Source organism: Vicia villosa, linkage group LG5 (assembly GCF_029867415.1).
Source record: "Vicia villosa cultivar HV-30 ecotype Madison, WI linkage group LG5, Vvil1.0, whole genome shotgun sequence".
In the NCBI taxonomy this organism is placed as follows: Eukaryota; Viridiplantae; Streptophyta; class Magnoliopsida; order Fabales; family Fabaceae; genus Vicia; species Vicia villosa.
This window is the reverse complement of record NC_081184.1, coordinates 124,807,587-124,824,802: the sequence shown is the minus strand read 5'-3', so window position 1 is coordinate 124,824,802 and position 17,216 is coordinate 124,807,587. Positions and strand designations below refer to the sequence as shown.

Below are 17,216 nucleotides of genomic sequence, written 5' to 3'. Positions count from 1 at the left end.
TGTTCAATAGGGAGAAAATGGAGAAAATTGCAAGTAAACATAAAAGGGGATTGACCGCCTTGTTTCATGCGTAACTTTAGTTTCATAAGTCCGTTTGAGGTGTCGTCGGTTGCGTTAGAAAGCTAATGGGATAATCTTTTTGGTGAACTGGGGAAATTGGGTCTAGGAGCGCTACAATAGTAGTAGTTCTCTGGTTTTTATACCAGAGGCATAGTCAAATTACAATCATGCGTTTGTCATCTTGTTTCACACGTAACTTAAGTTTCGTAAGTCCCTTTGAGGTGCAGTTACTTGCTTTAGAAAAAGGCTTCAACGATCTTTTAAACTGGAGAAATTCATAGTTTATCATAAGTCCATAATTTTTGTGATATTTTGAAGTCAGGCATTATGATTTAGAGTTTGTGCAAAAAATATTGTGATATAGCTGAATTGAAACGAATATAACTGGAGTTTTGTAAATTCGATCGAGATGCAACCAATTGCGTTTGAAAGAAGGTTTAAAGAGTTAAGTCGAGAGTTTTAGGAAACCCTTTATCAATTTTAAGGAATTGAATATATTTATAAATAACTTTAATTAGAGTTATTTGTATGGATCTATGTGCTTGCAGGTAATAAAGACTAGTATATGAAGTTTTAATGATGACAACGCGTGAGGATCTAGGTGCTTGCACAATAGGACTCAAAATCAAAGTGACTATATAATCAGATACTATCTAGCAAGAGTCTTGAATCCTCTTTGGGGAAATGTGTGAAAGCTCGACAAAGTCATGTTTGTCAGTCAGTCCGAGTGAACTGAGTATTGTAAATATAAGGTAGTAACTCAAGAAGTACTAAGGGAAATATCACACACACAAAAACATTTTCAAATATATTTTATCAAGACAAAACCTTTTTAAAAATATCTTGAAGTTGTGCCAGATGACTTAGGAGCTGTAGAAATTACTAGAGGAAAATATTTGAGTTATCTAATTGATTGGGACATTGGTCTAATCGATTAGATCAATTCAAACTTTAGCCCCAAGTCATTTGGACAACGCCTTAATGATGTACATCAACTCTATATCCAAACATTCCCTTTTGGGCATCTTAACAGGCATATTTGAAGTATCTAACTGATTAAATTTGTTAATTCAGCCCATGGATCGTTGATTTTTTGGGGATATAACCTACTATATAAAGGGAGATCTCCCTCACTTGAAATCGCGTCACTTTCTGATATTTTCATATTTCTTTGGATTTTTTTCTTCTCCTAAGTTTTCTATTTCACCGTTGGTTGCCTAAGTGCTATTGAGCGAAGCTCTATATGTGAGGAGAATATTTTTATAAGTGGCTGTGCTGGTCGTTTATAGTCTTAAGGGTGCGATACCTTTAAGAGATTGAGTTTTGGTTTTTGAGATCAACCATAAATCTCGATTATTGGTTTATTAAGCTTTGCCGGAAAAAGCTTTGTTTTGGTTAAAGAGATCATCCATAAATCTCTAATTGTCTCAATAGAATAAGTTGAGGTAAAAGTCGTCTTTAGGTTGGAGATAAGTTTATTCAAAATCTCAAGATCCTACTGTATTAAGGTTCGTGGGCATAACCTTTAAAGCTCAAAAGTGTATAGTGAAAAATCTTAAAAAGACCTCTTAGGAACAGGACCAGGTCAACATTCGGCCAAACTTAGATAACTCTTTAGTGCAGTCTTTCTATCCTTATCCTCTTTATTTTCAAAAATTTACTTTCATGTACTTTACTTCCGCAATGCTTATTCACTTATAAACTTAATAATACTTTCTCAATCGAGAAAAGCTAAAACTAATCACGTTTTTAAATATCAAAATTCATACCACTCTTGTGCTTGAGGTTACTTGTTTAACAATTTGATGTGTTAGAGTTGAGTTTGATATGTTTTAGAGTTAAGTTGAATCAAGAAGGTTGAATTTTGAATTATTTGACTAGTTTAGAGTCATATTTTTATTTGTTTAAATTGTGCCAATAGAGTTGTGGAAAAACCTTAGAATCACATCAAAACATTTTTAAAGTTTAGGGCGAGGATTTTTGAGAAACCCTTGACAAAGACAAAATTAGAGTTTTTGGGAAACCCTGAAACAATTAAGGAATTTTGAGTTATTTAATTTATTAGAGTTATGTTTGAGAATTAAATGAGTTGGATTTGAGTTGGTGTAGTATTTAGAGTTAAAATTGACGTGTTTAGAGTTAGAGTTAAAGGTAATTGATAATTAAAAGTTGAGTTTGAGTTATGTATAACTAAAAGAGTTAAATTGTGAGCTATTTGATGAGTTAGTACTCAGTTTGATAATCAAATGATTTGAATTTTGTTTAATAGAGGAGTTAGAGTTGAGTTGAGTTGAGTTGATTTTTTTTAGAGTTGTTATGAGTAAAGGTTAGAGTACACCTTGTAACTCTTTAGTTTTTTGAATAAAAAGTGAAAGAGTTCTTATGAGTTATGTTCAGTTATGAGTTGACCCTATTGAATATTGATGCTTGTATAATGTTGTTTTTACCTTGTTGGTGAGTATTATTGGATGATTATATAATTATAAATATTGTTGAATTGTAATTATATATCACATTGAATTATAATGAGATAATTAGTTCAGAGAGCAACTATTATGGTGGCCTTATGTTGGGATATGTAGTTCAGAGAGAAACTACAATGGTGACCTTATATTATCGATGTTGTGGATTCAAATAGAACCGATGATGATTATTGTATTAATATTGTTTGTTGCATTACATGCATAATGTATATTAGAGATAGGTGGAACTTTGGTCCAGTGATGATCACAGATTCAGAGAGGAATCGTTGGTTCATAGAGGAACCAATAACTGGTCTCAGGTTCAAAGAGGTTGGTTCAGAGAGATATCAAAGGCGATGGAATCAATCAATAACATAACTCTGACATCCAAACTTTGTTACCATATGCATTGGAGTGGAAAAGAAGAATTGCATTGCATTATATATCTGCATTGTGATTGACTATTATTGTGAATGATCTTTGTGATTGGTGAATGATATTTTTGAGATATCCTTGTTGTTTTATGCACCATTAACATTTTTGAATGTATTCTCACCATCTGTTTGCTTCACGTGGTGTTCTTTACGCTTGTGATATAGATATTCAGGTAGAAGAGTCTTAGTTGTTGTCGTGTTTGGAGGATGACATAATGTCTTCTTCGTGATTTATTGATTTTGAGTTTATTTTAGTTTAGTTGTCGCTTTGATAGTACAATATCGGGATGAGTTACCTATTTCTATATTTTGTGTTTGAAGTTTTGAATTAGTTGTTAAAAGGAAGTGTTTTGTATTTAAAACAATTAAAAATATTTTTGATATTTGAAATTTTCGTAGCCATGTTTTATAATTTTGTTGAATAAAGATGTATGTTGAGAATGTATAACAACAATTTTTTAATTAAGAATGTCTTTTTATGTCATTTTATATTTATCAACTAGTGCAATGACTAATTTACCAAACACTTAAATTAACTTATCAACTTCCCGTCATCAGCTATAAGTTATCGGTCATCAACTACCAACTACCTATTATCATCTATTAATCAATCATCAACTCTCGACTATTAACTATCAGTCAATCATCAACTACCAGCTATCAATTAATTTTATCAGACAGAGCCGTAATGTCACTTGTTGAATTAATTTTGATGGGTTGAAAAATTAAAAAAAAAAATGATTTTTTTTTTTACAATTTTGTTATCGTATACAAAAAAGGTAAATTATTATTTGGATTTAAAAAAACCTAACGAAACGACATCGTTTTATTGATAAAAAAGAGAGAGAAGCGCAACATAGTGTAGCTGTGTAGAGTAGCAAGGTTTTCAAAACCTAGCTCAGTTTCTCTCCTTTATACTCCTCGTCGGCCGTCGCACTCGCCGCTTAACACCCTCAGCCGCACCGCCCTCCACTCCATTCCGTTTTCACCCTAAAATCTCACCCCCAAAGTAAATAACCCTAAAAATTTCATTCCAAAGATGCAGCACGACGAGGTTATATGGCAAGTTATCAGGCACAACCATTGCAGTTTCATGGCAAAGTAATCACGCTATTCATATCCATTCCTTTTCTTCTTTTTCGTTGTTTTTGCCACCACTTCCAATCGTCTAACGCCTCTTTTTGTTTTGTTTTGTAGAATTACAACAGGTATTTTTTGTAGAAACCCTTACAGCATCACCGGAATTTGTAACCGAAGTTCCTGTCCTTTAGCTAATAGTCGCTATGCCACCATTCGTGAAGACAATGGTACTTTTACTTACTCATAGTTATGAAATGCTTATGGAATATGAGAAAAACTGCGTAATTTATGGTAAAGAATGCGAGTAATGATGCAATTGGAATATGTGTTGTAGGTGTGTTTTACCTTTACATGAAAACTATTGAAAGAGCTCATATGCCGAAGGATTTGTGGGAAAGAGTTAAGCTTCCTAGAAATTACGAGCAGGCGCTTGAAGTCATAGACAAAAATCTGGTACTGAATTACATGTAGTCTTTGCAATGTTTATATATTTGATGCTTTGTTTGTAAGTAATTGCCGAGATTGGTTGCTTACCTCACCTTTCCTGCACTTTTCCTGCACTGACAGATGTTTTGGCCCAAGATTCTTATACACAAGATAAAACAACGATTGACCAAAATGACCCAGATGCGTATACGTATGAGGAAACTTGCTTTGAAAACAAGGTTTGTGAGTTTATTCTCTTTTGCTTCATGTTTTGTCTTGTTAAGCAGTGCCTTACAATTCTTGAAGTTGCTTGTGAAACAGATTCTCTAAATTGCATATTGTTTGATTTCTAACACATTGTCTTATTATGATCTGACGTTTGGTGTATTTTGATCCTTTTCTATCTGTGTATTTCTATGGGTGCATGTCAGTAGTGTTGCTTGTGATTTTTGTAATTCATCATTTTTTGTTTACAGTATCTATATTTTACACTAACACTATTATAGATTTACATCCACGTCACAATTCTCCGTCTCCTCTATCTACTATAATTTAGGATGTAGTCTTCAAAGAAAGTTATTATCAGTTTCTCTTTAAAAGTAGTCTGATTGATCATGTTGGTTGTTGTTGTTTTACAGGGAGAAAATCACGACGCTGCCAAGGAAAGAGGTTAAGAGAGAAGCTAGAAGAGAGGAGAAAGCCGAAAAAGCAGCTGTGCTAGAAAAGGTTATAGTTAATCCCAATGTTACCTATGTGCATAAAACTGTATGTTATCTTTGCTTTCCTCATTGTTGCTTTTGAATATTACGCAGTCTATTGAGAAAGAGCTATTGACACGCCTTAAAGAAGGACTTTACAAGCAAGATGATATTATCAACTATCCTTTTGAAGAATACAACAAGATTATTGAAATGGAGAAAAGTCAACCTGCTGAAGAAGAGGATGAAATGGTACATCTTTTATATCAAAAATGCATTTTGCTATTCTGTGTTGTCTAATCAAAAGTTTTAGTAACTTAACTTGGTAATGTGTTGACCTTGTTTTTTTTTCTTTTTTAAATTGAATAGGAAGAAGAAATAGAATATGTAGAAGGTCCTTATGACGAACTTGAAGAGGAAGATGACATAGAAGATTTTGGTGCTTATGCAATTGATGAGACACAGGGCAATGACCGCGATGATGAAAATGGTAACATTTAGTTTAGAAGCTTTACAATCTGCATGGAGTATTTTTTTTTTTCATGCTAAAATATATGTGAAATAGGTTATGAGAATGTTTCATGAAATATTGCTTCTCTCATCAAGGAATTTGCTTTTGCGTAACCAAAACCAAAATACAAAAGATTCTGAATTAGATGTGCATGGTATGATAGTTAAGTGTGTCACTGATATTGTTTAATTGTTTACATTGAGCCGTGTCTCGTGAAATCATTATCTCTGAGCTGCAGAAAGTCTTGGATGCAAATTTTATTTACTGCATATTTTATAATCTAGTTAGTGTCATCTTTTTCAGTTCTAAATACTGCAGTCAGATCTTCCTATTCTTTGTACTTTAAATGTTAGTATTACAAACACGACTCAATAGTCTTCTGGTAGTTTCTAGTCATTCATACAAATAGTTTCACATACTATGGATTATTTCATCTTTACTTTGTTTGGTATGGTTGAAAACGGGAGAAGGGAAAGTTTCTAATTAGAGAGGAATGTACAGTTTTTTTCTCTTGTGGCGTTGGTGAGAAGAAATATTAAGGGAAAAAAATAATGTGAGGCCCAGATTGAAGTTTTTTCCCTTAGAGTGAAGAGAAAACTCAAATTTCGAGTCAGTGTTGTAATATCAACCATGGTGGATATAAGTGAGATTTTGGAAAACCGATATGAATAATTTGTGAAGGACGGCGGCACCATGGCTCCACACACGGATATGGTTGCGCCATATGTCATCCTGTATGTCGGATTTTTTTGGCTTTTTTCTATGGTCTGTCATCAACAACATTCTTTTGAGTTGGCAACTTCCATTCTTACCCATCTATTTACTTTTGATTCTTATTTATTACAGTTGAAAGATATATTACATCAGTTATTCACTTTCACTTTTTTTTACTGTCAATCCAACCTAACAAGCAAAAAAGAAGATTATACTTTCTCATTTTTTTTTCAATTCAATCCAACCTATCGTTTTCTCATTTACTTTCTATCCATTTTGTTTTCTTCCATTATTTTTTTGCATTCAATCCAAATGAAACATATATGTTCGAGGTGAGACCATGTCACGTGAGAAGAACGCTCTCCTTGTTTGTGGTTTTGGAATAAAATGAAACATACACATTTAAGGAGCAATAACATGATGACATCTACTATTGCAGATGGAAGTGCTGAAGATGAAGAAACTAAAGCTCGTGATGAAAGAAAAGCCAAAAGGAAATCGACTTTAGCTTCAAAGAAACTTGAAAAGGATGGCCGTGATCCTAAATCAAAGAAAACAAGGGTCCTCGTCGAGGTAATTTAATACTGTTTCCTTGTGTAAAAATCTATCTGTTCTTGTAAATACTATTGTGTATTTGTCTTATACTGCTGTGGGAATTTTGGTGTATACAATTGTCAATATTTTGTTGCAATTTGAAGGTTCCTGTTACTGATTGTAAATATATATGATGCTTTAAACTGAGATTTCATTGCTTTGAACTGTCGAGATAAAGGATGTTTGCTAGAGTGCAGAAGTATTTTGTTTGAGTTTGAAAATAAAGCAGATGCCTCCATTTTTATATGTTGACCACAAAGCCAGTCTCCCATGACTTCTGTTTTTCTTTCTTGATGTATTACCTAATTTTGATTCTGTGTTTGGCTTACCAAAGTTACATTCTAAATAACAAATAATTATTCCAAGCACACACTGTTGTAACATTTTTATGGTTAGTATTCTCGTGTTTGAAATAAATTAGAAAAATAAGAGGCTGCAATCAATTCCAACCTTAAATTTAGGGTTAACTTAAAAAAAAAGTTATACTAAAGTGACTGCTTGAGTTCTGTATGGTGTAAACATAAATAAGTTCGAATTAGAGTTTTCTTCTTTGTTTGATGGTTATGAAGTTTAGAGATGTATGAGATACCTAAATTTGTTTGGTTCTAAAAGCCATATAATCTTGATTTTCATTGTTTTCAGGTGGAACGTGACGATGCTGGTGAAAGGCAAAGAGCAGTACTGTAGTTGCATTTTGGATTAGTTAGTGATAGGCTGCTAAATGAGAAACCAAATTTTGATTGTCATTTCTTTAAATTATTTGTACCTGAAAGAAAAAAAACTCAAACCATTTCAAATTACATACAGTTTATTTTTCATGTTTTTTTCCTTTTGTTTGGAAGAAGGGCGGTGTCTGAAAATGCAATGTTTGGTTTGGTTGAGCGAGATCATCATACTTAGTTTGAAGATTGTGATTGTTCAAATTTTGTATTCCTTGGATCTTCTGGAGTTAAGAAACATTATAATATTTTTCTACTGTTCTTTACTTAGATTCATGATATTTAAAAGAGGAATGCTACATTTACACCAAATTATGACACCTATCAATTTTACACCGTAGCTGCAAATGTCATTTTCACTTTGGCTTGAATTTTAATGCTCCATAAAATAATAAAATAAAATAAAAAGTGAATTGAACCGTACATACATATGGTGTAGTGTCAAAAATAATTGTAAGTTTAGCATTCCTCTATTTTAAAACTCAAGTTTAGCATTCCTCTATTTAAAAACTCAGATTTAGACATTGTATTTCATCCATAACAGGGGCGAAGCCTCATCCATAACAGGGGCGAAGCCAAGGCTCAGCTAGTCTGGGTAGGCGGCGTCTGGGCTTAACCCCTATTTTTGTTATACTCTCTTAATTTAATAGTCGATTTTTAGACAAAATCTTTGTCTAAACTGCATAAAATTTTTGGCTCCGCCGCTGATTTATAACACATACTAATTAATGTCTTTGTCATCTATCATTTGATTTCATATATTTTTAAGGTTTGAAAATACACCGAACAATAAAATAATAAAGGACTCCTTTTGGTGTTATAATTTTTGAGTGTTCACTTCACATGTCATTTCTCTTTTTCATTAGTACTAAGTTTATTAATATATACTTCCTCTCGATTAAAATATAAGCAAATTTATAAAAAAAACACCTTTTTAGAAGATTGTCTCAATGCATTTAATTTTTACCATATTTTTAATTTTATCCTTATTTTTTGCTTTGGAAATTGTTACAAGCATTTAAAATATAAAAAATTATAGGGGTATATTTAGAATAGTGATATTGATGTAATAAATATTAATTTTTTTTGCTTATATTTAAAATTATAGAATTTTTTTTGTTGCTTATATTTAAGATCGGAGGGATTTTTTTTGTTGCTTATATTTGAGACCGGAGGAAGGGAGTAGGCTCCATTGTTGTATGTTGACACTTTGGATCTTGCATAATTGAATCAATGGTTGCCTATTTTTTTTTTTTTTTAACTTCATTAAATTAGAAACAAACTTCAAAATTCAAAGAACGTCAACACAATTATTTTCAGATTACCTATTAAAAACATCACATCAATAACAAAAGTTAAATTAAAAAACTTTCAAATGAACTAACTTTTTATCAATTAAGCTTAAGTCAATTTTCTTTGATATATTCTAAATAACTTCTCTTTAAATTAAATCACATGTAAAATGTATTCCTCTTTCAAAATTATATCCTCTGCCGCATAATCTAAGCAATGTGTCCCATCCAGATTTTTTCGAAAAAAGAATGTCCCATCCATAGATTTTCCATTACAACCACTCCAGTCTCCAGCCATATCATGAGTAACCAAACCCACCATGAAATGCAAATGACGTGGAAGACAATTGCAATTGGTCACGGACATTAAAAAATCTCACAGGATTTGTCAATTGAATTCAAAAGTAATCTGTAAAAATAGACACGCTTCTATTCTAGTCTGTTTGAATATACCCCATTCATTTCAAAATAAATGTCGTTTAAAATTTTGCATACATATTAAAAAGTTAATAATATTATAAAAAAATATTGTATTTTTACCAAATTAATCTTATTAATATATTAAAAGTTATTAATATATTGAAAATTGTGTACATAGTAATAATTAAAGGACATAATTGTAAAAATAACTATCACTTTTACATTGAAAAGTAAGAATGACACTCATTTTAAAACAAAATTTTTCTTATAAAACGATACTCATTTTAAAACGGAGGGAGTAAGTTGCACCATTAATATATACTTTAAGTTCGATTTGATTTTTCTTTTAGCTTATACTTCCTCTATTTTAAAATGAGTGTTATAAGTTTAATATTTTTGCCCACAAATTAAATAATGTAAAAATATTGTAATGAGATATTTTATTTTTATCAAACTCATTTTTTTTTTGGAATTAATGTACAAAATAATAATTAAAGAATAGAGTTGGAAAAATAACAACAATTTTTATTTTGAAAAGTAAAAATGACATTCATTTTAAAACATATTTTGTTCGTTAAAACGCCATTTATTTTGAAAACGGAGGAGCACTCATGTGTTAGAGGGTTACGAAATGTAGTTAGATATTTTCTTTGAAGAGTGTTGGTGTATTGGGGACCGAGGAATGTTTGAAGACAATCTATATGTTGTAATAACTTTTATAATATTATTTGTGGCTTAATATCCTTTTTAGTTTGGTAGGTTAACTTCGGATTTATTTTGACCCCTTAACTTAAAAAAGTCCATATTAATCTCTTAACTCTTCATAACGTATCATTATAGTCTTTTTTTGTATAATTAGTGACCGAAAAATAAAAAAAAAATTGAATGCTAAATTCGTTGCTAATCAGACAAAAAAACTAACATGATACATCTGAAAGGTTATGAACCTCGAGGTTAACATATGAGACCAAAAAAGATATTAAAAAATTATTTGTTGGTTGTAAGGGTCGTTGATTTTTCTTCATATTATAGAATTTTCACGCATGTCATGTCATTGTTTTGTAATTGTGTTCTTTAATTTATCAATGCTCATTTACAAGTGGTACCAGAAACCTTTGTCTCTCTTGATGAGAGAATGATTATGTGTTGAATCCTGTTATATTCCCTCTGGTCCCATTTATAAGAAATTTTTTTTTTAGATACCTTGAATAAATAATATATCTGGACAAAATATTGTTCAAATACATTATTTATTCAATGTATCTAAAAAAAGAATCTTTTCTTATAAATAGGACCGAAGGTAGTTAGAGATAAAAACTCACACTTACGAGGAGGATTTTTGAATTTAACTGTGAGTGGTTATGTTTCAAATCTCATATGAATATGTGAAATATTGGATTTATAAGAAAAGTGATCCATACATCTGACGCCTTAAGATTTTTGATAAAGATGTCATGTCTCCCTTTCTTGTTGACCTGCAAAATTTGTTGCGTTGTTGTTCCCTCTTTCCTTGGTCTCCCCAACAAAAAGGTCACACAACGTGTAGTAGCTACACACCTAGCCAACTGCAGTTGGATCCCAACCTAATAGGTGATACAACCAAAACGTACTTTAGGATGCAACTAAAACCCATGGATATACCTATGTATACTTGAAGCATTATTTTGAGTGGGTGCATAAATTAATGCATTTTCCCGAAGACAATGAAGTTCTTGATTTTTCTCCCTTTTTTTGGGAAGATGGAAAATCAACTATGTAGTATATAAGACGATAATTCTACAATATGGTGAAGGAAACAAAAATGAATTAAAAAACCACACAAATTCTCGTTATTTTTAATAATAACAATGTTTATGTGGAATTTTTCTCTCCCACCAAACTCTATACAAAGCAGAACATACACGAAAAAATGTTTACACAATAAGTTTTATTAACCTCAACCTAAAGTGACATCAACTAGTAAGATGAATTTGAAGCTACAAATGGATGAATCACTTGGTGACTTTGAGAAAGTGCTTTGTCCATTTCTCTAATTCTGAGTATGCTTCAATGGCCAATGGTGGCATGCACCCTCGTTTAAGTGAGAAATTGGTGGGCACAAGCCTTCCACGATTTGAATGAATTTCCCAATCTTTATGTATTGAACACTAAGTTCAAGAAAAATAAAATAAACATGTTATATGAGGAAAAGATCCACACCCAATCTCCATCATAAAACATAGATGATTTTGATGGTGACATGTTAAGTGATTCCATGACAAATAAAAAAAAAAAATTGGTAACATGTAATAATAGGTGATATTATTATTTTATTTCAAGGAGTCGTTGCACTGCATTGCATTGCAACGGTTGGTCACGTTGGCCAACTCCAACAGATGAAAAATAAAACATTACGTTGACCACTTTGAAAGACAGTGAAAAAACATCCGTTGGAGACACTCTTAAAATTCATGAGAAATTGAAAATTTTTTTGCGATAAGTTAATTTCTCGAGGAGATTCATGACCAGCATAATCCCAAAACGCAACTCCATTAGTTTCGAGAAATTAACTAGTCGCAAAAAGATTTTCAATTTCTCATGAATTTTAAGAGTGTCTCCAAGCATTCACTAGTCATATAATCCTATTCTCATTCACATCATCTTAAGCCGAAGGTGACATGTCATCTATTACTCTCATAGTCCCTATTCAGGGGCGGAGCCAAGGCCCAGTTAGCCCGGGCAGGCGCCAGGGCTCAACCCCTATTTTCTTTGTATTCCACCTAATTTAATAGTCAATTTTTTTGACAAAATCAAGGGCAAACTTAGGAACAAAATTAGTAAAAATAAGGTGTAAATATTAAAACAGATGAATAATCAATGGTATAAAGTTTTTGCCCAGACTGCCTAAAATTCCTGACTCCGCCACTGTTCCTATTAGAAACCGAGTTGGGATCAAAGCGCAAGAATTTTAAAAAGTAAAAAATAAACCAAAAGATCCATTTATAGTATTATAACTATACCTTCTTTTAACGGATAAAAAATGGGGCTTAAAAATGTATCAAAAGAAGAAAGGAATAAAGAAACCCAAACTGTGCTCCTTTTTATTTCCATTATTGCAACATACACAACATACACACTGCAAAAAAAAGGACAGAACAAACACACAATTGTACACAAGAAGTTTAAGTTACAAGTACTATGGGAAAACCTCAATGAGAGACTTAAAACCAAGACCATGAGTGATCTTGTAGTTACTAAAACCAGCGGAGAAAAACAAGTTAGACCATTCTTTCTCATTTCTCTCTTTTCCATTAACCAACACCATCATCTCCAAATCATAGAATAACTGTGCTTCAATTGTTTCATTCTCTTCCTTCTCACTCCCTATCACTGCATCTATGATTATCACTTTTCCATTGCTCATTATTGCTTCCTTGCATTTCTTTAGTATTTTCAGACATTTCTCATCGCTCCAATCATGTAATACACCCTGCATGCAATGGAATAATGAAATAATGTTAAATTGTTAACAACAATCATAAACTAAAAATAATCTGGTCTATTTTCTCCCAAAGGTTTGCTTGGTGGTGAAGACTCATGTTCTGAGAGTGTGTTTCTCTCAAAATCTCAGATTTAAATTCTATTAGGTGATAACAATACTCCAGGGCCGGCCCAACACATGTTGAGGCCTAAGGCAAGTCTTAAAATAAAATATTTATAAAATATTTGAATAAAATTATTATATTTCTATCTAATTTTTTTATAGTTTATTTAATATCTTTTTATTCATAATAAAACTAATCTATTTAATCATTGTTGAAATATAATAGATTCTAAAGCTTCAACTAATTTCACTTATTTTTACTTTCTTTTATTTTTGTAGTGTTTTAAACATTTCAATTCAAAATTTTAAGATGAGATTTTACTAAAAAAAGCAATAAATATACACAGCAGACACAAAAAAAAAGTATAAACTAAGATTAAATGAAAAATATTAAAATTATAAAACTGAATTTTGAATATATTATTCTACATACCAATATATTTTAAATACTAGATGTATTGCTTTGCCAAAATAAAATTGTTGACTAAAAAATTGTTAAATAAATATAGTGGAAAATAATATTTTTGAAAATGTAACTAGTTACTTAAAACAAAATAAAATACTAACTACATAACAATATTATACAAGATTAAAACTTACAAAGATAAACAAATAAAAATAAAAATTATTTGTTTACCACTATTGACTATAAAACTAAGTTATAACTCAATTAAACAAATGTACAAGAGCGAGCACAGTGACAACCACACAACAATAAATATAATAGAACCTCAAAACTGTGCGCACCTAAAATTTTAATGATATAAACATAGTACTAATTTTTTAAAGTAAGTACTAATAGTTAATATTTTTACATGTATGGAGGCTGATTAAAATTAGAGGCCTTAGGCAACTGCCTTTGTTGCCTTACCCAAAGACCGGGCCTGCAATACTCAGACTCTATAATTATTGTAGTGACAAGTATGAATATTTTACCTTGAGTAAAATTGAATGAGTAGGAGGAATAGCCTCAAACATGTCCCCTCCAACATATTTCAAGTTCTCACTTCCTTGCAATCCACCAACAACATGTGGAAGATCAAACACAACACAATCAATATTTGGGAATGACTTAGCAATAGCCTTAGACATGGTCCCTACACCTCCACCAACATCAACCAATGATTCCATCTTTTCAAACACCTCTCTAAACTTCCCCATCACAACACTACAAGCCATTCTAGTTTCACAAGCCATAGCTTCATTAAACAACTCATTATGTTTAGGGTCATCACCAGCATAATCCCAAAAAGCAACTCCATTGTTTTCAGTGTGAAAAGGTGAAAGGTCATCATTTTTGTACCAACTAGAAAGTTGATGCCATGGTTTACTCAAAATTGGACCAAGTATAAGATGTAACAAAGATGTCATACTATAGGGATGATCCTTAAGCAATAATCTAGATGCATCATTAAGCTCATACATTACTTCTTCAACGTCATTATTTTCAATGGCGTTGAAGAAACCAGAATGTGTTAAAATTCGCATCAAACGATGTATGTCACCGGTTTTGGAATGGTGAATTGGTAATTTAGCAATGAGTTGTGAAAGGGGGATAGGTTGACCATAGTTTTGTATGATATCTGGTATACTCAATTCAATTGCACATTTAAGGGACATTGAGTTTATGAAACTGAAAATGTGATTGAAGACCTTGGTTTGAGCTTGAAGCATTTTTGTAAGATGGTCTTCGCTTTGAGACCCCATTGGTTTTGATTCCTCAATTATCATTCTACATAGGTTTATTTATAAGTGGAGCATTTTGCCACAATAATTTTTTTTTTTTTGAATGGTGCATTTTGCCACAATTTATTATTGAAAGAAAAAAAAAAACATGTCACATGGAATTATTATGAAGAACGTTTCTTCAATTTAGAAAAACATAAAGCTGCCAAATCATATACTACTTTTTACTATTTGAGATTGTGAGGGATCAGACATATTTGATATAGTAATTTAGAATAGGGAAAACAATTTTAGCGGGAGACATTAATGGAAAAATTCGGTGAAAGATAAGACATAAAGTCAATAAAATGAAAGAAAAATTTGTTGGTATTTGAACTTTAGTTGAGCACTTATGTACATTTAATTTTAAATTTAAATTAGCTTTAAAATAATCAAATAAAAATGAAATGCAATTATTAGTCTTCAGAATACTAAACATTTTTTCTTTCATAGCCCTTAGGGTATTTTTAATATTTTTAAATAACTAAGACCAATGAAAGAAAAAATGTTTTAGTATATTTGAATAACTACCTAAGACTAATAATTGTATTTCATCTTTTCCCACACAGGTCTTGCGCATCTGAACTTTGCTACTGTGTTTTAGAAGATTCTATGATTAAAGGTCGGATCATATTTTATTATTATTGAGTTAACAATATGATTATATGATGGAAAATGCTTATTAGTAAGAAAGTGGAAAAACAAGAAATGCAAGAATAGATCCCAACCATCCATTATCACCATAACCCTCATGATCCCTATTAAAAAGGAAGTTAAATTTAAAATTAATTTAAAATTTACCACTAAAATAGTGACACATACTCATTCTTGCATTTCTTCTTCAAATTGCTTCGTACTAAATAGCATTACTCTTATATGATTTGTTGGACAACGGTGAAGATCAAATCATATTTAAAGAGATTTAAATTTGAATTTGTAACAAAACAAATCATATCTCTTTTTTGGAGATATTCAAGGAACAAATCAAATATCCAACATAAAATGCATTAATTTAGGACGAAATCGAATCTCAAATCCATGAAGAAAAACCAGAAGAATTATGCTATATAAAAAGCTCACAACCTGCATTGAAATTCAAGCATCCACATTCAAGATCTTTGAGTGCTAGATTTTGTGTCTTGTATTCCTTACTAATGCCTAAATAGGATTAGTGTAAAATTTATATGTACACCTCTATGTTTCAATAACTTAACATAAAAGGTTTGTCTAGTTGAGTTGTAAAATTCAACATCATTCAACTTGTTGATTAAAGTTGATCACTAGGGTTTAGTGGTTATAATCACCTATCACAAGTTGTGTGATAGTGAAGAAAGTGAGTAGGTTCTCAGATTTAGGGGGAGACTCTAAATAAAAAGTCATTGAGTTGTGTTAGGAAGAGACATTGAACAACACAGACTTGCTATTTCTTGTAAGACTAATAGTACTAAGCTACTAATAGTGAATTTCCTTTGTTTGGGTTGTGGGCTCAACCCTCCAGACGTTGGTGTGGTTTCACCGAGCTACGTTACAAATTCTTTGTGTTATTTATCATTTTTCAGCTCCATCAACTTGTACAACTAATACTGTTATAATTATGAGTTATGGTTTAACTTGTCGAACCTATTGTCGGAGCATCGTGCTCGACATTTGTCCCTTGAGAAATAAAATATCAGCTAGTCTACTTAAACATTAGTTGAATTACTTATTTACCTATGTTTAAATGAAGTAGACTTTTAAATACGCTAAAAGGTCAACTAGACATTTGAAAAGGCCAGACCCAAATCAAAAAATAAGCCTTTGGTAAACTACATGTCAGATCATTATAGTTATTGAATCAATTACTTGAGTGAAGAATGATAAGTTAGTAGATTCAATAAATTTCACTTTATTTGTCGTGAATAAAATATATATGATATCATGATATGTGAAGTTATACTTGATAAATAGAGATTATATAGTCAATTGAGAGGTTGCATTTGATGAGTAAGTGATAAAATCTAATACCAAAATGTCTTCTTATTTGTGATCTTAATGCATTTTCAATTTGATTTCAATTGTAATCTGAATTTTTTTACAAACTCTACTTAAAATTATATAAATTATTTAAGGATTATAATATATCATAAATCTTTGTGGAGTCGATAATACTTCAACTATATATATATATATATATATATATATATATATATATATTCATTTGATCTATATTCACTTGTTGGCCGATCCCAGGTGTTAGTTGTAGAATTTTCTTTGTTTATGCGAGATAAAACTCTAATTGATCAACTTCTTTTTGACTCGAAGATTGAAAGAAAATTCAAGACAAGGAAGAAAAATAAACACGCTAAGTTGAAAATCCCACTTTAGAAACCATGGAAATAAAAAACAACAAAAACATTGGTGTTAAAGAAGCCAACATCGGATGTGGTGCTAACTTTTGGGAAAATAACAACAAAAAATTTATACGCTTGCGGAAGCTTATCCATAAAAGAAGAAAAGAA

At 31.2% G+C, this 17,216-nt stretch overlaps 2 protein-coding genes across 2 annotated transcripts; one reads left to right on the top strand and one right to left on the bottom strand.

Moving 5' to 3' along the window:
• Window positions 1-3,813: 3,813 nt before the first annotated feature.
• LOC131607234 (uncharacterized) lies at window positions 3,814-7,964 on the top strand. The gene is made up of 9 exons (XM_058879253.1): window positions 3,814-4,057; window positions 4,154-4,263; window positions 4,371-4,489; window positions 4,604-4,701; window positions 5,101-5,188; window positions 5,275-5,412; window positions 5,530-5,650; window positions 6,825-6,958; window positions 7,622-7,964. The coding sequence occupies exons 1-9, from the start codon at window positions 3,996-3,998 to the stop codon at window positions 7,664-7,666; spliced, it is 915 nt and encodes a 304-aa protein (XP_058735236.1). The 5' UTR covers window positions 3,814-3,995; the 3' UTR covers window positions 7,667-7,964.
• Window positions 7,965-12,454: 4,490 nt separating this feature from the next.
• Window positions 12,455-14,725, bottom strand: LOC131607233 (probable O-methyltransferase 3). Its single transcript, XM_058879252.1, has 2 exons — window positions 13,930-14,725; window positions 12,455-12,879 (listed from the first exon to the last, which is right to left on the bottom strand). The coding sequence occupies exons 1-2, from the start codon at window positions 14,722-14,724 to the stop codon at window positions 12,586-12,588; spliced, it is 1,089 nt and encodes a 362-aa protein (XP_058735235.1). The 5' UTR covers window position 14,725; the 3' UTR covers window positions 12,455-12,585.
• Window positions 14,726-17,216: the final 2,491 nt, after the last annotated feature.

Excerpts from the sequence above, each read along its gene's own strand:
- LOC131607234 (XM_058879253.1), top strand. The coding sequence starts at position 3,996 with ATGCAGCACGACGAGGTTATATGGCAAGTTATCAGGCACAACCATTGC. Across the intron at positions 4,264-4,370 it reads CACCATTCGTGAAGACAATG|GTGTGTTTTACCTTTACATG; the intron begins GTACTTTTACTT and ends TATGTGTTGTAG. Across the intron at positions 5,189-5,274 it reads AAGCAGCTGTGCTAGAAAAG|TCTATTGAGAAAGAGCTATT; the intron begins GTTATAGTTAAT and ends AATATTACGCAG.
- LOC131607233 (XM_058879252.1), bottom strand. The coding sequence starts at position 14,724 with ATGATAATTGAGGAATCAAAACCAATGGGGTCTCAAAGCGAAGACCAT. Across the intron at positions 12,880-13,929 it reads CTCATTCAATTTTACTCAAG|GGTGTATTACATGATTGGAG; the intron begins GTAAAATATTCA and ends CATTGCATGCAG.